General features: G+C 32.1%; 1 protein-coding gene across 2 annotated transcripts; it reads right to left on the reverse strand.

Moving 5' to 3' along the window:
* Nucleotides 1-9,678: 9,678 nt before the first annotated feature.
* On the reverse strand, nt 9,679-20,549 carry LOC118050632 (phototropin-1). Of its 2 annotated transcripts, none has more exons than XM_073405287.1 (24): nt 19,883-20,549; nt 18,132-18,825; nt 17,855-18,037; nt 16,852-16,943; nt 15,752-16,025; nt 15,393-15,618; nt 15,222-15,292; nt 14,725-14,831; nt 14,287-14,336; nt 14,051-14,155; nt 13,741-13,800; nt 13,565-13,654; nt 13,291-13,367; nt 12,951-13,035; nt 12,578-12,658; nt 12,295-12,398; nt 12,022-12,071; nt 11,326-11,432; nt 11,012-11,137; nt 10,788-10,839; nt 10,510-10,622; nt 10,253-10,393; nt 10,062-10,167; nt 9,679-9,926 (listed from the first exon to the last, which is right to left on the reverse strand). In XM_073405287.1, exons 2-23 carry the CDS (start codon nt 18,809-18,811, stop codon nt 10,066-10,068), a joined length of 2,976 nt encoding a protein of 991 aa, XP_073261388.1. In that variant the 5' UTR covers nt 18,812-18,825; nt 19,883-20,549; the 3' UTR covers nt 9,679-9,926; nt 10,062-10,065. The 2 variants fall into 2 exon arrangements, with proteins under 2 accessions (XP_073261388.1, XP_034916917.1); XM_035061026.2 differs by having other exon boundaries at nt 9,679-9,961; nt 19,883-20,548.
* Nucleotides 20,550-25,838: the final 5,289 nt, after the last annotated feature.

Consider the following 25,838-nt stretch of genomic DNA (forward strand, 5'->3'; position numbering starts at 1 on the left):
TGAATTTTTTTGGGACCTTTGATGTGCTTTTAGAAAAACTTTTAATGATGTAAAAAAACCTGTTGCCTATTTTTTTCTTGTCTTTTTTATCTTTGAGCTTGACCTTTAAATTGTTTTTGGATGAGCTATTCACCATATCAATTTATCATGCTTTTTATAGCTTAGTCACATGAACAAACACAATGATGCAAACAATAACCATAAAGGAAATTATGGTTTTTTATGGAAAAAACACATTGATCCATCAAACCAATTTAGTGTAATTGTATGTCAGAAGCCAGGAAAAGTAGATGAAGGGATGGTGTTTAATTGTTAAAACAAAAGCAAAGATGTTGCCTGATGAGATATCAACTTGTGCAATGCAAACATCTTCGTATTGTTAATTACTTGACTAAATATAACTTGCAATCGTAAAGTTAGCAGGTTGTGAAAAGGAAAGACAATTATGAACCATTTTATATATATATATATATATATATATATATATATTTTGAGAGGATAGAAGACAAAATCACTAGTTAGTACACCACACTTTTGTCAGAAATATAAGACAAATAGTACAAAATTTTGCTGACATTTCCCTTAAGAACTGTAGTTGTAAAATTAACACAGAATTGTAACAAGTGATAAATCAATGGTTAAGAGCACCACATGAATTTACCGATAAAAATCCATAGGGAAAGAACACATAAATTGTGGACAACTTAACACTTACATTAGAATGAAAAGGAAAAAAAAAAAACTCTAGAGTATAGCTTAACTAGTCATATCAGAGATTTATATAATTATTAATTTTAAAATTTATAAAATTAATCCAGATCCGTATAAATTGCTCAAATAATCATGCTAATAAAATAAAAAAAAGATGTTGGTTAAAAAAACAAGGAACCACTTATAGATAGAGACAAATGAAACATTGGTAATAGATAGAAGCAGATTTGATTTGTGTCTTTGAGCCATGATTTAAAATCTCTCTTTCCCTGGACCAATTAATGTCCAACTAACAAGTAAATATCAAACACGAGTGGTCAGAAACAAGTAGAAGAAGGGGAAAAGTTATTGTTGTCTAGAGTAGAGACAGAGACTGGCGATAGTGATGGAGGATAGAGAGAGATACTGGTAACGGCTATGGAGGATAGATAGAAGAGAATGAGAGACGGAAAGCTTGTGAGGATGAAAGACACTTGAGAGAAAAGTGGAGGCATCTAGGTTTGATTTAGGCTTCAAGGTTAGGAGAAAACTAATTCATATTTGGTTTTTAACTTGGTTTAATGTTGTTTAAATTAGTTTAGTTCTGTTTGATTTAATGGGTTTCAGATTTTTAAAATTGAAACCTAATTGAATAATTTTTTTTTTGTTTTGTAATTAGTTTATTCAATTTTAGTTTTTTCAAGTTTTTTCCTCAGCAGCTAGTACACCACCCTTTTATGTGATTATATTTTATATGTTTTTAGATATATATAATTTTTTTTCTTATAAATTAACCATGCAAATATAATTTGATATATAATTAAAACATAAATTAAAATAATATTTTTGAAGTATTATAAAATTATATCAAAATTCCCAAAAATATATTAATATTAAAAAACTAAACCAAATAATTTAATAAATAAAAAAAATATTAAAAAAAATTAAACTTTTAAGTAAAAAGAGAAGAAGCTAGATGTTGGTGGCCTTAACGAGCTTCCTTCCTGGTCTCCAAGAAAAGTAAGGTCACGTGTCAGGCTTTTTTATTATTTATTTTTGAAGAGTAGACTGTCATATGCTCTCTTTTTTTCAACGAATTACAAATTGTCACTTGCCGTGTCACGTGTCCGGTTTGTGTATTTGGATCTAAAAAATATCAAAGAAATCTCAATAATTATATTTTGAAGCTGAAAACATCTTTTAATAAGTTTAAAAATGCAAAGTAAGTTGAATCTAAAATAAATTAACTGGTCTTTATTAACTTTTCTCAAAATTATCTTCATTGAATTCTATTATTTATTGGAACGTGTTTGGCTCACTATTTATTTTTTTTACTGTTTTTCAATAACTTACTCTTTTGTTCATTAAAATCTAAGAATTGAAATGTTAAAATAATTAAAGTTTTGAACCTCAATTATAAAGTCAAATACTAGAGATCAAATGAGTATAATTCAAGATTTCAGGGATAAAAATTAAAGTTTTTCACTTTTTGTGTGTGTGGAAATAGCTTTAGTTTTTTTTTTTTTATGAGTTCGTTTCTTATTTTTTTTAATTTTTTGGCAACAAATTGTATTTTGTAAAATAAATCTTGAATTTAATGTTAAAATATGTTATTACATATTGAATACATGCAAGTAATATAAATAGAAATAAATATTAAGACATTTAAACCATGAGAATAGAATTTGAAAAGATAAAATTGAAAAAAAAATATACAATAAAAAAAATTGTAAAAAAACATTAGGGATTAAAAAGGAAAATATATATATTATTAACATGAACAATAAAATGTGAGGGGCTTCAAGTTATCAAAAGTATAAAAGGGTAGTTATTTTAGTTTATTTGCTAATTAATAAAAAATAAATTGGTAGTTGGTTTTTCACAATAGCACTAGCATAATTTATTGTCGATTATTATAGTAAAATTATCATTTTATCCTTAGATGGGAAAAATAGAAGCCTTGGTGGAAGGGATAATTCATTTTCAATGACTCATTGGTCGTTAAGAGATTGTTCGGGGTATGTCAATCTTTTTTTTATTTTTTGCAAAGTAAAATGATGTATTTTTCTTCAAGATCAACAAAATTTAGAAATGTTAACCAAAAGCTATTTTGACTTTTTCAAAAAAATTTAAACAATAAAATTATTTATTTATCTCTAGGATAAAAATAACCAGAGTTGTTGGCAAATGATTTTTTTTCTTTTGCGTTTTGTTCTTAGAATACAAAAAAATTATGATTTTATCATTAGAAAAGACAAAAAAAAAAAAGAAGGCATACAACAAGTAATTTTTTTTTTCCCTTTACACAAGTTTTTTTTTTTTTTAATTTTTCAGGCTCATGAAGGACATTTTAGTATTTTTAAGTTGGAAAAATAATTTTTATTTGAAAAAGTTGTTGACGCATTTTTATTACACACCAGTCCATGAAGGGCATTCACGCTTTTATAGCAGATTGTGCGACATCATCTAGTGGCTAAACTTACCCTTCCACGATGTCTTTGAAAACATCATTGTGTCCTCTACCTGCTGGCATGATGTGTGGCAATGGATGAAAGGTAGTTTATTGTTGGTATTAATTTTTTTCTTTTTTTCTTTCTCTCTCTTCTAGAGAAAGTACATTTCGGTCCTCTTTTCTTTTATTTTTTTCAATTTCAGTCTTTATGTTCTTGATTGTTTGTTTTCATCACTAACCCTTTTATAAAGGTTTTTATGTTTTCAATTTAGTAATTAAATTACAATTTATCATATATATATATATATATATATATATATATATATATATTAATTTGATCCTTATTCTTTTGATTTCTGATTTTTTTCCTTGGCTCTTTTGTTAAAATTTTATTGATTTTTCAATTTCATCGTTCTGGTTTTTAATTTCATAGTTCAATCAAAGTTTATATTATTTTATCATTTCTTTTTTCAGTTTAACCCTCATTCTTTTGATATTTTTTTTTTCATTTGTTTAATTTTTTGTTCTTTTCAATTTAACCCCTTAATTTAAATTTTTAATGCCCTTCTAATTTATTTTTTTATTTTTATTTTTACCCTCATTCATTATATGTTTTTTGTGTAATCGATTTTTTTAGGATTTCATCCTTCGACGTTTGATTTGTTGGAGATTGGGTTTCATGTTTTTCTCATTTGTGATGCTTCTGATATAATGACATGGTTCATGATTTTGAAAAGTTAATGCGGTTCAATATTTTTTTTTTATCATTTTCTTTTATGATTTTATCATTCTATATTAATTTTTTTGTTTTTAAATATTGGTTTTGTGGTTATCTTCAAAAACATTTATATCAGTTTATCCTTATTTTATGACCTAAACTACAAGTTTTGCATGTATTGTTTTAATAGAGATTTTTAAAAATTTATTTTGTTTGTATTTAAATTTTAAAGAGCTATTTTTTATTCTATACATATGAGCTTTATTTTATAAAAATACTATTTCTAATATTCAGCTTTGTATAATAATTTTTTTCTTTTATTTTATTAAATCAGTTTTATATGTGTTTTTATTTTTATTGTTTTACTTGATCTATATTTTTCGCTTAATTTTTCAAGTTTTTCTTTTAATTATTGTTAACAATTATTTTTTTATTTACATAAATGATTATATTAATTTTGATTGATTAAATAATTGCCACAAACTTTTTGAATTATATTTTGAATTTTTTTTTTCAAAAAAACAAGTATCAAAATAGATTGTATACCCAATTTTTTTTTTTAAAATTACGACCTACAGTGCAACGCGGGTCAATAGAAGGCAGAGTTTGGGGTAATTGTTTAGTTGACTAAAATGCCCTTCATATATTTTATATTATCAATTGGTGATCCCTTTATGTTATATTGATTGTGATCTTTTCTTGATGTTTTGATATATTTAAAACCTTGAAATAACTAGAATGGAAGAAAACAAATAGAAGAATTTTATACTAAGTAAGATTAGGGTGGCTTTGAAGATAAATAAACTAAAAACTCACAAAATCACCATCGTCCTCGATTTTTTTTAAATTCAATTCCAATTTGGATATATTTATCAGGTGGGTTTTTTTTTTTTTAACACTTGTACTTTTTTATATATATATTTGAAAGGATTTTTTTAATCAAGTTCTTTTGTTATCTTTTCATTAAAAATTATCAACGTATTTATAGAGTAAACATATTATCATATACTTTTGCTTCAATTTTGTAATTATAGAGTTATAAATTTTCAATGTACTATGAGCAGACACATGATGCCTTATATATATATATATATATCCGGACTAGCTTGCGTGTACCTCAACTAATTTTACTGGCTCTGAAGTTAACGACTATGTAAGTTTTCAATTACCCTGAAATTTGTGAGACTCGAAGTGATGACTTCTACCAGTTGAGTTACACCCCTCATATTTATTTATACTTAAATTTTGTAAAATAGAGATAATGACCAAATATGTGTCTCTATTTATTGATTTTTTCTTCAACTTATTTTTTTTTCTTTCTATTGAAGGGTTCTCATCAAGGTTATTAAAATCACGATTTTAACATGGCACAAAAAAAAAAAGCAAAACAAACTCGGATCGTAAAATTGTAAAATCATAAGGAATTTTAAAATACATTAAAAAAATATTCATGCTTTAAATAAAAATTCATACATAGTTCAAGCACCTTAAAATACATGCTTCAAATAAAAATTTATACATAGTTCAAGCCTTTAAATAAAAATTCATACATAGTTCAAGCAACTTAAAATACATGGTTTAAATAAAAATTCATACATAATTAAATAATTATTAACTAATAATTAATAAACTTAAAACAAACAATCTACTGTGTGTCATGTAAACTAAAACTAGCTTTATTGCCTTCATCTTCCTCATTATTTTTCAGGCATTCATCAAAATCATTAACATCAAGAGGATTATTAATGTCACTACTAGTACCAACACCAATATTATGAACATTATTGCTGCTATTAGTACCAACACCAATATCATCAATTTGAATCTCCAAATCATCTTCAGTACCATGACTCTCCATTTCAGCATCATTAGAAATTTTTTCTTCATCATTTTCATCTTCATTACCATTTTGTCTTCGTGTTGCACTGTCAATAGCACAAAGCAAATCAAAGTTTGAATGTTTTTCTCCCTCGGTTATCCAATCAGCATTAGATGAAAGATCATCTTCTACACCAAAATCATCAGCTTGCTTTTTGAATTGGTTATCATTTAATTTCAGATTGCACATTACAAATACCAAGTCATTTATTTATTTTTAGTGCAAATGATTTCTGTGTTTTATATGAACCTAAATAAACAATTCAAATTTATAAGATTTTTATCAAATATTTCAACATTTAAAATAATAAAAAAAAACTCACCATTTCAAATGCACTCCAATTACGCTCACATCCAAATGAAGCACAAGTCAAGCTTAGAACTTGGATTGCAAACCTTTGTAATTCTAGACATTCATCCTTATAAGAATCCCACCATTGAGCTAGAGGGTTTTTTTTTTTTTTTTAATATCTTGGTAGCGTCAATGCCAAACAAACTTTTGCATCCTTGAATGATTCAAGTTGTAAATCAATTTTGCACCTTTCACTTGCATACTAAGCTGCTAGATGTAAGGGTCTATGGAGTTAAAGTTTCCATCTTGCATCAACAATATTCCATATATATATATATATATATTGCAATCTAGGAATATCTCAATTGGAAGATATTAATATTAATAGATGACAACATTTGAAATAAAAATTAGCAAGATATATATATATATTTTTTTTACAGAACCAAAATTCACTTATATCTTCTCTTTTACTTCATCCATTGCTTTATAAATAAAACTCATAGTTGGTTTCTCATCTGAATCAACTAATCGAAGAACTTTAATTAGAGGATACGTTGTCTTCATACATATAGTGACATCATGCCAAAACTTGTTGTCCAAAACACAATTTTGAATTCGTTTCCCTTCTTCTGTTTGGAAGTAAACATAGTCATCAACTGTATTTTATGATCATTCAAACATCCTAGAGTCAAACATGCAATAGCAAACCGAGTGGCAGCAGGCCTAATCAAATCCCTTCCTTTCGTGAAGTGCCTTAGCATGGAAATAAGAATGGTTCTTAAATAAATATATGAGATGATTTTCCTCCCCTTCGCAATAGTTACTTGATGAACCTTTAACTTCTTCTCAAAATCTTCTAATATCAAGTCAATACAATGAGCAGCACATGGTGTCCAAAACAAACTCTTTCTTTTTTCCATCAATAATTGTCCCACTGCCTTATAATTTGTAGCATTATCGGTGACTACTTGATGCGATCCAGGTAAGGTCAAATATTTGACCTTGCCTGAATCGCATCACTACTTGGACAACATTTTCCTCCTCAATCCTCTCCATAATAGCATCTAACATCTCAAATACCTTATCAACAGTCTTGTACATATTAGAAGTATCCATCGATGACAAAAAAACTGTCCCTTTAGGACTATTAACCAAAAAGTTACAAATACAACGTCTTTTTTTATCTGTCCATCCATTAGACATTATTGAACAACTTGTTTTTTTTTTTTTTTTTCCATTCTAGCTTGTACTCCTCAAGCAATTTCATTGTTTGGTCCACTTCTTGCTTCAAATACTTCTCTCTAATATTATAGTAGGATGGAGGCTTGAAACTTAGCCTATGCTTTACAACCATTTCAAGTGCCTTAATAAACTCAGGATTTTTTACACAATTAAATGGAATTGCACTAGTGTAAAAAAACCTAGTAATTTATTGACATACTTCTTCTCTAATATCATTTTTAGCAATTGATTTAGGGTTGTTTATGTACTTCCACTCCCGCTACCTACTCTCTTTCCTTTATCCTTGGAGCTAATTTCTTTTATTTCATTATCATCATCATCATTTCCACTATATTGATGGACCTTTCTTCTCTTTTTAATTGCTTCTAGATTTTTCACTAAAACACCTAAAATCATCTATTTAACATTTTCTGGTACTTGCTGACATGACTCAACATCCTTACGAGTGCAAACCAAATGCTATTTAAAACGAAAAATACCTTCACTGATAATTTTTGACAATACTTGCATAGAACTTTTCTAGAATTCTTATTAACATCTATATTATGTTGTCATCCCGCATCAAGCCTATTACCAAAAGCATTTTTTCTAGATGCCATAAGTTTAACAATTTAAGGATCAACTCAAATCAATCCTGTTATCAATCTAAACATTTTATGATTGTAATTAATTTTTTGTTAAAAAAAAATACCATAATATATGTGTTAGAACAATAATGCATCTAGATATTAAACATTCGGCTTTCAAAAAAGGATTAGCATAATACTGAATTAAAAAACTAATTAAAATCAGTAACCTAGTTAACAATTTTAAGAAGTAAAACATTGAATCCAAAACACATAATATAACATTATAACTCATGAATTACGTTTTTCTCCAAATGATTTATTTGTTGTAGTGTTTTCCTCTCTGTCCCGTAAGCTTTGAAAAATAAACAAGTCAAAGTGTCAATTGTCAAACCATTCTGGAAAATAAACAAGTAAACCATTTTCAAAATCATAATCCAGTTTTCTATCAAACCATTATGTCAAAGTGTTTTCCTCTCTAGTTATCTACCGTGAACCTAGTTTTCTGCCATCTATATAACATTCAAAATCAAAACTTTTTTTTTTCCAATGTGTCTCAAACAACCTTAATGGCCTTCAATCCTTCACAAAAACTATAAATTTAACAAAACAAAACACCGCTAAACAACAGTCAAACGTACTCAACTCAAGCATTCACAAACAGTTAGCAAACACTATTTGACTTGTTTTCGAATAACAACTAACCTTGAATAAAAATTCACAGACTTGTTTTCGAAACCTAGCCCATCAAATTATAAACCTGTCTTTTTTGTTATCAAAAAATAAAAATTCAAACAGTTGTGTAAATTGTAAAAGTCACGGTTCTCTACAAACAAGTCAAACAATTGTGTAAAATTCACAGACTTGTTTTGTGTGTGACCCATGGAAACTGAATTATAAATATAAAAACACCAATTTAGACAACTTAATTGACTGGGATTTGGTGAGAGACCCATGACACAGGGGACAGGGATATGTCCATAATTTTACAAATAAATTACTATAGACTCTAAATCATAATGCTATTTGCAGGAGGTGAAAAAAGATAAATAGAATAACTTACGATGGTTGGTGGAGACTGGAGAGCCACCGTTATTGTTGCTTGAAATCTGGATCTCATGGTGGCTGGTGGAAAGGACGTCGTCAAAGATGGAAAAATAAAAAAGATGAGGGTTATTGGTGGTGGACCGGTGGTTGATTTTGGAACTTGGACGGCTGAGAGAAGGAGAATAAGGATTTAGTGACTTAGGGATTTTAATTTTTTCCTGTGTTGTGTTGTATGAAAATCGATGAAAAAAGAACGTGTTACGTGTTAATTGTTTTGCTTTTTATTTTGTGTGTGTACTATGTAATAGGCCAATAATCACTTGACACATGGAGCTGGAGGGAACAATGATTCACATTTGCTCTTTTGTGCTGAAAGCGTTAAATTGGTGGTGAAATTGCATTTTTGCGCGATTTCACACAATTTTAGCGATTTTCCCCCATTTCACCCATTTTTGAGTTTTTAAAACGATTTAGCACGTTAAGTGTATATTGACTCGTAAAATCATATGATTTTACGAGTTAAATCGTGATTTTAACAATCTTGGTTCTCACTACTACATTTATTTTTATTTAAATACTTGTATCAATTTTTGTTTTCCATTGATAGGGCTGTTATTTAATCTATTTGAGTATTCATTTTTCCTATTTTTCATTTATTTATTTTTAAAATATAATTAACTATTCTTCAGAAACAAAATAAAAATCTCAAATTGGTCACAGCTAATTAATTTCTTAATTAATGAATTTTACTAAAAAGTACAAAAGACGAAAAGGAACAAATGCTCTTCACTCATAGCAACCACTCTAATTTTGTAATTAACTCGAAGAGAAGGATATTAAATAAATCCAAGGACAATAATTTCAAGAGTGAAGTACACATGGAACTGCTGCATGTTGCCATAGCACTCACATCATTACACGACCATATCAAAAACCTTAATAAGCAAAAAAGCAATCAAATCATTCATTGATAAAGGGGGAAAAAAAGAAGATCAGAGGTGGTCTTCAGGGCCAACCATCTTCTTCTCCTGAATACTCCTGAATACAAAGCGTTAAAATACTCCTCAACTCAGCTGAAAACAACGTGTTAAGAACTTGATTAGAAGAAGGGACATGATAAGACTACGACTACTATCTAGCAAGAAGCATGTCTATTGCAGAAATTAATATCACCTCTTCAGAAGATATTTGTCTGTAGATCCTGCATTCCAGGATCCACAACTTTGACTTCCTCTTCTTCTCCAGACTCCAAAAATGGTGCCTCGAGCTCAGGAGGATTCTGGGAATCCATGAATCTGTCAGTGCCTAAACTCTGCTACTCTAGGATACGAAGTGATACAAGGACAGGTTTGTTGTTATCTTACCAAGCAGCGAACCAGTGCCCAGTTGACACCCTTGAAGAATGGATGCCGTTTAATATCGTTCGCTCCTTCTCGCGAACCCAACCTGTTTTTGGGGTCCCTATGCAGCAAACGGTACATTAACTGCTTCGCGTTGAGGCTAACCTGCTCCATGACAAAGTTAAGAATTCCATGTTATTCTCCTTGTCGTAAATTCTTGTGCACAGTGACGAACACTCCCATGAAGACATGAGCGCATACTGATCAAGAAATTATCTCACCGGTATACGTCCAGGGAATTTGAGATCCTTGTGAAGAATGTTGGCGAATGTCTTTTGCCTGGTCTTCCCCCTGAATGGTGTGTATCCATAAAGCATTTCATATAGCAGAATTCCTGCGACCAAAAAGAGAATCAAACGAAAGAAGTTAGAGAGGAAGAATATTAGAATCCTGAAAGCTACAGTTTTGCCAAATTCAATGTCTAATTGATCGAAGCATGATGATGGACATGGCATCAAACATTTAAGACATTTCAAAGATCAATGTGGTAGATAATTACCTAGAGCCCACCAGTCCACAGCACTGGTATGGCCTGCCCCAGTTATGATTTCCTGCAATGACAGAAGACAATTCAAATTCTGTAAAACAAAAGAGAAGAATAGCGTACGCATGAAAAGAAGTAATAAAACCTACGTACAACTTCAGAAAAAAAAAAAACTAAAACACGAATAAGATCAAATATATATATATATATGAAAAGCAGGTTCAAGTAAGAAAACAAACCGGAGCTATATACTCTTCAGTTCCAACAAAAGAATTTGAAGCTCTCATTGGTTCAGCCATAAAGACTGGCGGCGCCTGCTGATGTTTACGGTGCCTTTTCTTTTCATTTGTACTTGGAATCAAGAGCTGAAGAGAGCATAAAAAAAATATTATGTTAATGTCAGTATTGAGTTACAGGTCAGGAAAAAAAAAAAAAAATCAGAACTGAGTACATACCCTAAGTAGCCAAAAAGAAAATTCTTAAACAAAACATTCTGAGGCATATAGAAGAAATGATGTCAAGTGGGAAAAAGGATAAAGTGCAGCTGGGATACCTGGGGTTTGCAGGATGTTAAACATGATAGATCAAAATCTGTCAAGGCCACATGCCCATTGCTCTGAAGTAGAACATTCTCAGGCTTTAGGTCCCTGTAAATTATCCCTGCAAGAGAAACAGCAGAGTTCAGTAATGAATAAAACCAACGGAAGAACATAATAGCCTCGTAATCCTTTTATTTATTGGATTATAGTTTTGGAAATTATGTGATTCCAATATTCACTGAAAAGTTCCTAGCAGAAGACACTGCTTTCTCTAGACTCTTTATTCACCTAAGTTAAAATCACTCTTCTGAGTTTACTAGGAGAAAAGCTTAAAATAGTTTAATATAACTGCTGATCAAGCAGGCCACATAGAAGAAGGGATATCTAGGGAGAGGCAAATCAGAATAATACAAAAAAAAATCTATGCAACTCAAATTAGAAATTACGTTCATACTTCCAAACATATATTAGGGATAACGTAGGAGACATCTCTATTTCCCCCCGGAGGAATCTTTAGAATTACCATTACCACTGCTTAGCTTGCTAACTTAGAAGAAAAGGTAAAAGGGCAAAGGAATGTTCTTGTACAAGTCAGGGCCATCATTCATATGGATTCAATCATCGCTTAGTGTCAGTTTTGAAAACTTCAAATATTAAATCAACTCAGTTCTTACAATAATTACATATTGATGATCAACTCAAATATCTACCTTGACAATGAAGGTACTCCAATGCAATGACTACCTCTGCAGCATAAAATCTACAAAATCATAAGGAATTTGTCAGGTATTTCATAGTTATGAGTCCCAAAAGTGACTAGGCCCCTTATGGACAGCACACACATTTTCAAATGATCTGTCCTCCTTTGGGAATAAAATCTGCATTTTATTGAACTAAATTGAGAGTAAAGAATATCCAAGTTTCTTGCTTCATTTCTAGTGAAATGTTTTTTTTACCATCATGAAACTATTCTTTGTTTTTACCTCACAGCATCTTCCTTCAGCACCTTCTTTGGCTGTCTGTCCAAAAGCAGGAAGAGCTCACCACCAGGGCAGTAATCAGTTATCAGACAGATATGTGTTTTGGTCTGAAACATTATCATTAGAATTTTAATAATCTACATATGAATCAAGTAAATGAATCTTAAAAACAGATTCAAATACAATCACTTGACAAGATTAGGCACCTAAACTTTAATGTTCACCATTGCAAAGATTAGGCATTCTAGAAAAAAACTGTCAGTTCAACCCTTGCCCATTGTCTAACCTGAAATGATGCATACAACGCAGGAAGAAAAGGGTGGTCCAACATGTCAAGAATCTCTCTCTCTGCACAAGCTCTATGCACCTGCATTGAAAGAAAGCATGGATGAACATCAGAGCATAACCATGGCATGTAATTTATTGGCTAACAAGCAGCTATAACACTCAGGACATTCAGTTTATCCAGAAATACTCAAAACTTTTAGAGTCATTAAAACAAGTTTGTGGAAACGAAAATGTCATTATCTAATTTTAGTGAAAACAGTATGAGCTGTAAACATGAATTGCTGAATGTGAAGGAAAGTTAGCTAGTTGACCAGCAAGAATCGAGAAACTATAGATATCAAACGTCAACATTAAAGATAGTTAATAGTTACCTTATTGCGGTTGAGCATAGCAGCCTTGTCCATAGTCTTCATGGCAAAAAACTGACCAGTTCCATACAATTCTACCAAATGCACGCTGCGTGCCGATTGACAAGTTAGAAAACAATTTTCAAGATTAATTCAGCGTGATTATAACAAGTGAAAGGAAAATGATCTTGGTTAACAAAAAGACCGTTTAAAAATCTATTTGAAAAGGCAAACTATCAGCAACACGTTTGTATGATTTCTTGCTACAGGTGCTGGAGGTAAACCAAGGAAATGGAAATCCCTCTACTATGAATCACACAAGTTCAGCGATCTGAGGATTCAGTACAAAAATGGAAAGACAAACCTGCCAGTGTCACCGGATCCCAGGGGCTTTACTGGCCTAAAATGCTTTAGGCCTAATTGTTCTCCACTTTCTAGAATCTGCAGATAGGTGAGCAAAAAAAAACAGAGAGATAAAATTGGCATGTGCACATTGAAGAAAAATTGAAGTCCGACAATTTGCAGAACGATGCCAACGATTTGTATATCACGTCATAAAATCAGCTTTGGATGACTTGACAATTAGATTGTAATCTATTGTCATTGTCACACATATTCAAGGATCCAAAGGATAATACCTTTTGAATCGCTTTCCATGATGGGCTGTCCTTTCTGTGAGGCTTTGGATAAACCACTTTTGAATGATTTGCCCACAAATCTTCTGGTCTCTGCAGATAGGAGAACTTTTTGCTAGAATCAAATCACAGAAGGACTATTTAAAGATCGGATTACTTTTTGCTGTTTAGGGAGTTACCATATTAGCATCCGGAAGTTCTCTCACTGCGTCATCAACATTTTCTGCAGTTTGTTTCACCTGATAGTGGACACCAGTCAAGCTCGTTAGGGGAAAATGTATACCTCTAGAGAGACATTGTTAACGATGTGCATGAAATAAATGATCGTGACAATATTAAACCACTGCTTCTTCAGGAAATGGGAGGTGAAATTTTAGCATTCTTGAGCTTTGAATTTTCAGAGAACTAATTTAACATGTATATTAGCAGTGTTGTTTGAAAATCTTAGCTTTACAGGGATTTAAACAGAGAAAAGAAGAGAATTTAGACCAGTTGTTCACTCTCTATAGCTGTTGTCTCTGGGATACTATTGGTACGTGGCTCAACATGCTCACTGCCATCTAATTGTACTCCAATAAAATACTGCACTTCTCCCTGTTCACAAGAAGATAAAGCTCATAAAGAACCTTTCACTTTGGATTTCCATGAGGATTCATTTCATACAAATAGTGAATTACGAGATACAACATAACATTTTTTGGTTTGAAGAGATGCAGGTGATGTACCTTTTGGTCACGCATTGGCTGCAGATGGAACAGGTTCCAGAACTTCTTACCTGGATCAAGTGTGGAAGGCCATGATTAACTTAAAGGGAAAAAAAATTAAGAAAATTACAGGTTTTCTTTTTATGGTGTCAACAAGAACAAGGAGAGTTGTTCATTTCAGAATTAGCATTACGGTAAAAATAATAATAATGAGAGAATCTAAGAAGGAATGTTCTCCAGATTTGTCTTGAAATGCTTTATACTTGATTAAAAAGAACAGATCAATATATGAAAATAAAGGAAGTAGCAAGACGCAAAACAGCAGTAATATTCGCTTTGCTTTGAAGGCATATAAATACTACCATGAACATGTAAGAAGTAATCTAAAGCTACATGCTTTTGAGTTAGCTATCCATTCTGAAATGTCACAGAGAATTCAGACAGCAAAAGTTAGCTTACCACTCTTGGTATAGTTAATCAGCTGCACGGTGACATCTGTCTGGTTATCAATTGCTTCCCTTATTTTCCTCACAGTCGCTGGATCAGTTTCAGGCCCTTGCAAGAATCTACAAAATCCAAGCATGAAATAGATTGCAGTATATTCATTTGCATTTCATTTTATTTATAGACTTTAAGAATGTTTACTGCACAAGTCTTCTTTTAATCCAGGGCACTGATGTGGTGTCAACCTGGCAGTTTTAATGTCCCCTCTCCTGTAGAAACATGGCTAAAATCTCTGACATTTTCTACATGACTTGAAACAAATTTTCATCCCACTGGAATCAATGTCTAGCTACCCATGTTAACAGCTTACTCGTTCATGAAGTCTATGTTTAAGTTCAAAAATAAACTGTGTCATAGTAACTTATGGTTACAATTAAGAAATTAATCTAATGTTTTCAGATAGATTCAAACTAATCACAGCATTTCAGAACTGCATCAATTCAGGAGCGCACCTGCAATTTCTTCCCAAGATTTCTTCACGACTGTACTCTGTCAGCTCTAAGAAGCTATCAGAGGCAAATATCTGAGAATTTTAAACAGTTAGGAAAATTATACATCTCAGTTTCCTACTACATCATGCAGAATGAATAAATAGATGTATCTTGTTGAAGTGAGAATCTTACAATGGGATTATCAGGCAGCCTTGGATCAGTGATGACAAAGTTTTTCTCTATACGTTCAAGAGTGGTGGCGAGATCAATACCCTTTCTCATTTCCTTCTTCCTCACTTTGTCATCAAGGCTATCAGGCCTTGCGTCGTCATCCTCGTCATCACTCTCAAAATCATCATCGAGAGTAATTCCAACATCAAAGCTCTCATCATTGGAAGGAGTACTTTTTCTCATGAGACTAAATCGAATTTCCAAACAATATATGTCAAATAGTAGAATAGGAAGATATGCCAACAAAAAAAAAAAAAAAAAAAAAAACGAATCGCATGCTGGTGTCTACTGCTACAATGGCCATCAAAAAGCAGTTATACCCCATGAAAGAAAGGCGGCTAGATTTTCTTGGTTCCTTTTCCGGCAACTCGCTGATACGTTGCATTGAGTTTCGAGTACCCCCGTGAGAATTCCGTCTATTTGGAGCCACATTCTCTGAGTTTCGCCTCCCTATAGCTCCTTTTCTTTCCTCTTCTCCACCACCTTCTGATTTTCTCATCAACGGACGATTGGTTGATTCACTGAGTGCACGGGGTCTGTTCACAGCGTGAACAAGTTCTGTTACAGAACTTGTAGCCATTTCTTTTTGACGTGCTGCAAAGCAAGATATTGGTGTGGCTCAAATGTACGCAAGACAAAAAAATTGAGTTACCTAATCAAATGAAAAGAAAAGGTAAATCATACAATAAGTTATCTGCTTATTTGCGTATCAGTTTATACTTTCAAATGCCATTTGTTAAGGAGCCAGCAACTTTGTTTCATTTGCGCAATTCAACCATATTTTTTCTGATATTTCATCAAAAATTCAGTTTATACTCATGTACGTAGCAGCAGCAGTATGACTGCTGTAACCGAAGGCCTCCTATCAGTTCGATAGCAGCGAACCTCAAAACCATTTAAGAACATATATAGGTGTCTTGTTTTTATTCGATGTTGCAGCAATTTGCATGTCTTTAGTTTTTGAGACTAGAATATAATGCTAAGATTTTATCATAATCTTCTAAATCTTTTCCTTCTACCTCAGTCCTCTGGTATGGTACATGGCTTGATGATTACTTGACTGCAAAGGCAACTCCTCTCCTAAAAAAAGAAGAGAGTTGCTTTCGCAGTCAATGAATCATCGAGCTAAACAAGAAGAAGCTAAGATTGGCTCCCTCATGATACCGCAACAAAATCTACTTTAGGACGTTCTATGGATGTCAGCTAAAGCACAGAACAGGGTTTTAACCTTCCTTTCAAAATCCCAAGAAAAGGGAGAAAAAAAGAAAAAGTTTATTGTCATGATCTGAAGAGGCCATGAATCCTACTCCATGTCATGTCCAATGCTGGCCACTGAAGTAAGATCAATAATAATTGCGTGACATATAGTCGAATGAACAGTAATAATAATTGAAGGGAGATAAGAAGCTTAGAGTAGTACCGTCATATCGGATCAAGGATCCAGGCAATCCATTGGGACGCAAGGTCTTATCCTTGGACCCCTCAGTATGCTTGCTAACCTCCACTAGCATTCTGCCAAGTAAGCAGACATAAGAACATGTAAACTGGCAAGATGATTAGATATATCTACCATTTTAAATTAATTGTCAAATATTCTCCCCTCTAATTTTCATTTTCAGACCATGCTCTTCCCCCCCCCCCCCCCTCAATCAATGGGGTCCAGAGTCCATCACTGTCAGGCATTGAGTCTCAGTAGCAGGTGGCCATTAAGAGTATGGCTAGCTAAAACCCCAGTTGGCACATCAAAAAAAAAAAAAAAAAAATGAATTATTGGGTTGGGCATCTTATTCGTATGGGATGGGGCATTTCTTCTTCCTTTTCTCCTCCTTGCTTATCATGTCGCGTCTTTGGGATACAACCATGCTCCTAAATTCTAGATCTACCATTGCCATGTTTTTTTATTAAACCCGTGTCAAGTCTAGAGCCAGATAATGTGTTGAAAAAAGATGAACAAACTTGATTAAAATAATATTATTTTAATTTTATTAAAAAATAATATTAAAAGGAAATGTTAATTTTTTTAAAATAAATTAAATTAAATTTTGATTAAATCAACTACTACTTAACCTGTAGTGAACTCATATTTTTTCATGAGCGTATAGCCCTTGTATTTCAAGTTATTCAAGAATATGATTATGGTTATTTTTTAAAATATTTTTTACTTGAAAATATATTAAAATAATATATTTTTTATTTTAAAAAAATTATTTTTAATATTAGTATATTAAAATGATTTGAAAATATTAAAAATATATTAATTTGTAGTTAAGAAAAAACTAAAAAAAATTAATTTTTTTTTTAAAATATAAAAATAAACAGCAAGTACCCTCTCCTCGTAAAGCCTCCCTGACATGGGATGTCACTTCTGATTATTACTAAGATAAAGGATAATTTGAAAAAAGAACAAAAAAAAGAGTAATTACCCAATGAATTTGAGGACTTTGCCAGAATCGTCCTTGATGGGTGCAATTGTAAGAAGGTTCCAAAAGGGAGAACCATCTTTCTTATAATTCAACAATCTCCCACAGTAAGTACCCTCTCCTCGTAAAGCCTCCCTGATTTTCGCTACATCTTCTGGGTCGGTGCCTGCGCCCTGTAAGAACCGACTGGTCCAACCCGCCATATATATTCATACACACACATGATCACCATTAATACACCACTGATGAAAACCATTAGTACGTTGAGAAATATGCTTACCAATTCCTTCCAATGACCTCCTTAGAGGTATATCCTGTCATTTTAAAGAAGCCAGCACTTGCATACAAGATTGGATAGTCTGGTTTTGTGGCATCTGATACCACAAATGTTTGTTGGAACGTGGACAGTGCATTTCTTATGTCTTCAGATACTCTTGGGATATTGCTGCTGTTACTGGTCCCTCCATCATCTGATAACTCACTAGAATTTCTCACCGAGTTATTCGAGTCCCTTCTTGATGTACCCGGCTTTGCATTCGGGTCATCCCCACCCGAAGTTCTCACGCCAACCCCTTGTGGCTTGCCTGTCTCGTCGTCGGTCTTTAGCACCAGGCCCCACTCAGCCGCTCTTTTTGCTGCCACCCCAATTTCACCCGACAGTTGTTGCTTCGGTTTTTTCTCGTCTTGCTGTAGGGGTGGTACTGGGGTAGGGACCGGGTCCTTGAGGGCCATCCATGAGGTGGTGATGGGTGCTTCTTCGGGTTCGAATTCGGGTTCATTTTTAGCACTTGAATCAACCCAGCTTTTCCAGGTCGGGTTTGGTGAACGAAATGCTGGGTTAGTGGGTCGGTTCAAGTAGGCATTGGAGGGGTTGAATACTTCAAGTGATCCCCGGGAGTCTCTTGGCAGTGGTGGCACGTTACCAGAAGATTGCTTGGATGACTTGTCCGTTGCTTCCATTTTATGACGATGACCTGCATGATGCCTTAACTGATGAAACAAACCACCACTTATATACTAATAAAAATACAATTCTCGATGTATTTAATAATTTTTCGTATATAGATCCCTCATTTTCATTATGCTAAAAGATAGATATTGTGCATAGCATGTGGATCTAGCTAAATCCACCAAAGAACTGTACGTGGGGTATGAACTGGATTGACGACGACATGGAGTCGACGACATGGAGTGCAATATCTCTAGCAACGCAAAAGTAATCTAAAATGAAACATCTAAACATGAGGTGAGGAAGAAGTGTGGAGTCAATATTTGGGGACGGTGGGGCTGGCGGGTCATGCATGTTCATCTACTTGTGCCGTTTTAACTCATGTCAGCTAGCTGAAGTCTAGTCACTATAAAGGAGAACCTTCAGCCTTTTGGATTATTGCTTCTTTTTTTTTCCTCAACAACAACAGCAACAAGACACGGATAAACACAAACTTACTTTAGATGAATTAATGCAGTCTGAACGATCAAGAAAATAACGGGAAAACAAAATTGAATTTGGTGTCCGAGAAAACAAAATAATGTTCGGGTAGTTTGATAATTACAGCTGTCTGTCTCCAGCAGCAGTCTTCGTTTGCTGGCCCGTGAGAGTGAGTGGTAGCAGAGGTGGCACAGTATTCATGACAAAACACAAAAGCTTTTGAGTTTGTGAAAACTGAGTTCAGAAACTTACAGCCTCAGAATATTACTGTTTACTCTATTTTTAACAGAAAACGAAAAGAAAACAACACAACGCCTTGAACTAAACCCGCTAGTAAATCAGCAGTCACTCGTGACCATGTCAATAATTGGACGTTGAACAGAGAAGTGGATCAGCTGGCTAACAAATTTAGACAAAACAAGAAAAAGAAAAAGAAAATGGACTCTGAATTGATCGAACAAAAACAAGGACATATCCCAGTATACAATTAACAAAAAACAAGAATTAAGTATTAGCTTTTTCTGATGAAAATGTATAGCCAGCTGCAGAAAAGAGCACTGATATACAAGTAGTAAAAACAAGAATTGATCGTTTGATCGTACCTGGAGCTGATGATCCAAGTCTTTCTTCAATGTCTTGAAGCTAACTAAAACTGCTGATCACCTGGAGATTGTATTTGTATATATAGTAATGATCATAGACGAGGAATGATTGTACTGAGAGTGTGGGAGAAACGACGAAAATAATTGAGCAGAGAGAACTTTTAATGCAGAAAGGCCATGATAACACGAGGAATAATTGTCGAAAAAGCTTGGCTCTCCCCCATCCCTCGACACCTATAATTCACATGGCACCTGCTCGTACCCCTAGAGTTCTTACCCTTATTTTTCCCGCAAGAAACAGATCCTGTATGGGCCATATAATATTAATGGTGAAACTTGCAACTTCTGTTTCTAGACAGTTAATCACTCGCACATCCCCGATTTCAGCTGCTGCTGTTTCTGCTCTCAAGGGAGGAAAGGGGCTGGCGACGAAAGCAGAAGCAGGATAGATGAGAGAGACGTCTTGCACGTTGGGGGTTGCAGCTTCTACCGACCGGGCCTTCCTGGGACAATGCTTCTTCTCTGTCTTCGTGTCTCACCGGTGAAAAGGTTAGATCAGGATAGAGTCATGTTTGCAGCTGCTTTATGTCAGAAAAGAAAAACATAGTTAGCTATACATTTTTGCTATGAATTTTACCAAATAAATTGGGATATGGTTTAGAGACGTGTCATAGAGGGCACTTTTGTGTGCGTATTTGAGGATAGGAAGGAGAAAAAAAAAGAAAAAAGTATGCCCTCTTGGGCATGGATATTAATTAGAGGTGGACATATGCCCAACTGTTTAGGCTTTGGTGTCAGGATATTTGCACATTAACTAGTTGATATTATTGTCATAATTATCATGATAGTTATACGACCCAGTTAAATTTTTCTTTCGACAGCCACTAGTTTTTAAATAACTACTTAAGTGATTATATTCAGTTTAATTTGGTTTTTATTAAAAAAAAATAATTAAATTGAATTTAAAAAAAAAAACAACTAAAACCGGTTCAAACCAACTTGTTTTAGTTCGGTTTTTTTTTTAAAAAAACCAGTTCAAACCGGTTTGACTTGGTTTTTTCCGGTTTCGGTTTGGTTCGCTTTTTTTCAGTTTCAGATTTATGAAACCAAAACCGAACCAGTTGGTTTTTTCAAAATTCTAACCAGTTTATTTTCATGGTTCGGTTTTTTCGGTTATTTTTTTCTAATTTTCTCGGTTTAATGGGTTTTTTAATTTTTTTGCTCACCTCTACTACTTATCATTAACGGTTTTTTTTTTTTTTTTACAGTTTAAAACTTGTATAATTCTATGCTATTAATTTAATTTTATATTAAAAATTAAAATACTAGTATTTAAACTCGTAATTATTTAGTAAAATGTAATTTTAATATTATATAAAAAAAATTTATAATTATAAAATTTATAAAAACCCTTAAAATTGTTTTGTATCAGGACATGGGTAGGTCCACAACGGTTGCACATAAATAAATCTAAAGAAAACACATGGAAAATAAACCCTCACAATATGTTTCGAACGTTCAAGGGTTTGGTTTTCTTTCATTATTATAATTAAATTAAGAAAAATAAAAATAAATGAGTGTAGCAAAATATTGTTTAAACAATGTAAAACATTATTCATTACAATGTTGATTTGCACTGTTCATTAACAACTTTTTTTTTTGGTTATTTGTCATTATAATTTTCAAAGTTTACATTTTAATTATTAAAATTTTATTTCTGTCACTTTATGGTAGTTGAGAAAAGAAAATGAGATGTTGAAAAGGAAAATGAGAGAAAAAAATCTTGGGCACCACTCGCATTCAACTCATAAAAAATACTAATCTTGATGATACTAGATTCATCTTTAATACGAGAGTTTAATGTAGATAGCTTGAGCCTTAAATCATACTAGAAAATATAAATTAGAATTTAAAAAATATGTTTTGATTATGAGTGTTTAGATTAATTAAAGTGTGTTTTGAGATTGATAGTATTTTATTAGGGTTTTTTTTTTTTTTGTATGTTATTAGATGAAATAGGTTAAAATTTGAGTGTTGAAACCAAACACATTAAATCTTGATTTTTTAATTACCAATAATTTCAAAAAAATATTTTAAAGGATGGCACGGGTTTTTAAAAAATCATTAAATATATCTAAATTATCATTTGAAGTCCAAAAGAACTTGGACTTGATTCTCTCATCCCTTTTTTTGTTTTCTTTTTAATATTTAATTGTTTTACTTTTTGCTATTTTAAAGTAAAATCCTATTTAAATAAAAGTTTTATAATGATATTGTATAAATCATTTAATAGTAAGAAGTTAGTACTGTCGAAATTATCTTACTAGTACGAGATATTACTAAGTATATATACTACTTGTGTTACTAGCTAGAAGACTCACTTTTCAGTTTGGTATTGCTTAGCCACAGAAGTCAGCTTCGGGTTAAAAGTGGTGTAAGACTAACAGGACAGGAGTGTATATAGATGCTGTTTGTGTTTTCGTATTTTTAAATTATTTTGATGTATTGATAATAAAAATAATTTTTAAAAAATAAAAAATATTATTTTAATATATTTACGAGTAAAAATTACTTTAAAAGATATATTTTTCAAATACCATAATAATCTCCTAACAATCCGTTCGAACTCATGGATAATTATTGTACAGCATGAAGCTTGTCCTCTGAACAGAGAAAACAAGAATCCGTCAAAGGTTTTGTACGTAGTTACATCAAGATCCTTACGAGCAACCTTCTCCTACACATCCTTTTTTCAGACATGAAAAACTAGATTATGACTTGAGTAGGTGGTACCTTTTTTGTCACGCCAAACAAGTGTTGTTCGAGGAAGGTTAACCTTTAGTTCTCGAAAGAAAGATCTGGCCCAAGTGAGTTCAGTTGTCGCATCAACTCGAGCCTTATACACTAATTTAGTAAAAGACTTTGCCACGGTTCTTCGCGTGCTTGATTCCCAAAAGCATAAATATCCCCTGGGAGGATGGCGTACCCTCTATAAGATCTCATGTCTTCCATTCTGTAAGGCTAGTCAAAATCCATATAAACTTGGAACTTTTGTGGTAGAGATTGAGGTTGGTTACCACTTAATTATGTATAAAAATCAATTATAAAAGTTAATTTTTTTTTTTGTTTTTTTAGCTTTTTAATGGGTCCATACACAAAACTCAACTTTTACCTCTAAACCACACACATACTAAACCAACTCGGAATTTCAAACCATGATCTAAAGTATGTTTGTCACGGTATAAAACACACATGACTACCATCCAATACTCCTTGGTACGTGGATGCATAGCCTGATAGTATTTGTTAATCGTATATACAAGATCAGGCCAAGTCAAAGTGAAAAATCATTGAGCACCAATAATTTGACAAAATACATTATCAAATTTAATAGTTTTGCTGATGAAAATTTCCATCAATATTTATACTTATAATCTGTCGGTAAGTATTTTACAGACGGGCTCACGGACAGAAGCATTCCATCAGAAAATTCTCGTTAGTAATTTTTGGTCCGTCGGTAATAAATTTACTAATGAATTTACAAATGAACAAAGCACGCAAAAAAAAAAAAATTACTTGCTTCATTCCGTCAGTATCTTTCTCAGGAAGTTTGCCATATAACAGACAGAATACCATATGCAATTCCGTCGGTGTTTTTATTTTTCCGTCAGTATCTTCATCGGTAATTATAACATATCACTAACAAAATATCATTTGTAATTCCATCGAAAAGCTAGCAGTAGCAGTGATATTTGCAACAATTCTTTTTTAACTATCTGAAATATACCAACGAATGTGGTTTATCAGTAACTCCATCAGTAATATTTTAAAATATATTTTTTAAAAAATATATTGAACATAAGTAGAAAAATAATTAAAATAAATTAAAACCAAATAAAAATCAAATATATAAAAATAAATTAAAATAATATCAAAATTAATATTTATTATAAATTTAAATATTTGTACGTTCAAATACAATAAATCTAAAACAGAAATGACATTGAAAGAGAAGGAGGAGGCTGGTTGTTGCTAGGACCGTGGAGCCAATAAGGAGGAGCACATGGACCACCCATATGTGATCTCATCTCCATTATCACACGGTAGATTTCTTTATAATCCACAATGAGTTGTTCATATTTTTCATTAAGATAAGTAATCTAATATTGCAGTCATCAGTCTAATATCGCCTTAAACTTGGGAGTTTGAGTGTTCAGAATCAATTGTGAGTATCTAATCGTCGACACACTATAGGTTGTCCAAACTTCTTGGTTGTAGTGTTAGCGGTTGTTATATTTATCCTGGAAATAAATAATAAATTCATCAAATTGAAGAAAATTATAACTTAATAAAAAAAAATGATTGAAAACTAACATACCACAAAGAACTGGACTCGACTATCCATGAATTGCTACATTATTTTTTGGCGGTCACCACTCCACACATGCATTTCAACAAAAAGCTTCATCAAGCTTGGCTCATGTCCAACAAATGTAGCATGCAACATAAAAAGTTGTCAATTAAATATATTTATAAAAAATAACAAATAAAAAAAATGGAACTAAAAAAAAATTTACCATCCGATTCGTATGCAAAACGAACGGAACGAAGGTGTTGGTATGCATGGTAATTGAACCATGAACATGCCGGTGTCGGTTCTCCATACCGGACTATGATCATCAAGTGAAACCTGCAGATATCACATGTTGAATCTAGTTCGTCTATAGCGCCTCCAACATATATGGCGGTTTGAAATCCTTCCAAACTGCCATGTCATTTCAGGTTGAAAGCTTGCTTTCTCTCACTTTTTTATTTTTTTGCTTTCTTCTACCCCTTGTACTAAAAATCACGCAACCTATATGTTACCAATAAATTATTTGTTAGTAAATTTGAAATAAAATTTTAATATTGGGAATAAAAAAAATATATCTTGATTTCAATCTTATCTAGTGACAGCATGATTCTCTCAAACCCTCATCGTAACATTATCATCAACCCTCTCTCATTCAAATTTTTCCTTGCAGTAAAAATTTATTAAAGGAAAATTTTAGTAATTTCAATAAACTAACCAAATTAACATAATAAAAAAAACTATTTAAGTTAATACTAACCTTAAACCTTGAAAATCATGCATCGATTTATGGTTTCCATTCTGAATGTTTGGAAACCTGGCTTCATCGAAACAATAGAATTTTCATCAATGATTTAAAGGACAATGTTATTGTTCTTACAGCCTCAATGTTTGTAAACTTGAACTTGCATTCGTTAAATAAAATTATTTTAAAAAAAAATTATTAAACATATCGCTATGAAAGCAAGTCAAATTTACATTGAAAGATCATCCTTCCACTAAGCCTTATACTTGAGGGTAAATTAATTACGCTATGAAGGGACTCCCTCTAAATGTTGCGACATTGCGCTCAACGACCTCACTTCGTGAGTCGATGTTTGTGTCTTAGGTGCCTAGTTTTGATCAGCACCTAATAACTAGTGGCCATCAACATCACTGCTACAAAAACTAGCAATGATCTTGCCATCATCACGTGCAATAGACTATCCGGCCCCTAGGCATCTACACAAATTAATGAAAACAAATTAGATGATTTCTATTTTTAAAAAAAAAAAAAATCGGCATCAACTCTCCTATATAAGTGGCTAACTAAAATTTATAAAAATGTAAATACACAACAAATATACCACAAACCAATTGATTTTATTCAATTTCTTCCAACAAATTAGAATAATTCAATTTTGAACAAAATTCTCATTTTCTAAGTGCTAATATATTTAATCCTAAAATTAAAAAAATCTAAATTAACAAAAATTCAAAATAATAATTAAAATTAGTCCTACACATTTAATTGAAATCGAACAATAAAATTGAAAAAAATAACTAAAATTATTCAAAAATAATAAAAAAGTTAATTAAATAACAACTAAAACTCAACACAAATTT

The sequence above is a fragment of the Populus alba genome, chromosome 16 (genome assembly GCF_005239225.2).
Source record: "Populus alba chromosome 16, ASM523922v2, whole genome shotgun sequence".
NCBI classification, from domain to species: domain Eukaryota; kingdom Viridiplantae; phylum Streptophyta; class Magnoliopsida; order Malpighiales; family Salicaceae; genus Populus; species Populus alba.

What these genes read in the sequence shown, in the direction of transcription:
- LOC118050632 (XM_073405287.1), bottom strand. Translation starts at nt 18,811, where the DNA reads ATGGAAGCAACGGACAAGTCATCCAAGCAATCTTCTGGTAACGTGCCA. An exon ending in TAACATCCTGCAAACCCCAG is followed by an intron (nt 11,138 to 11,325) that starts GTATCCCAGCTG and finishes TGCTCTCTTCAG; the next exon opens with CTCTTGATTCCAAGTACAAA. An exon ending in AATTCCCTGGACGTATACCG is followed by an intron (nt 10,394 to 10,509) that starts GTGAGATAATTT and finishes GTCATGGAGCAG; the next exon opens with GTTAGCCTCAACGCGAAGCA.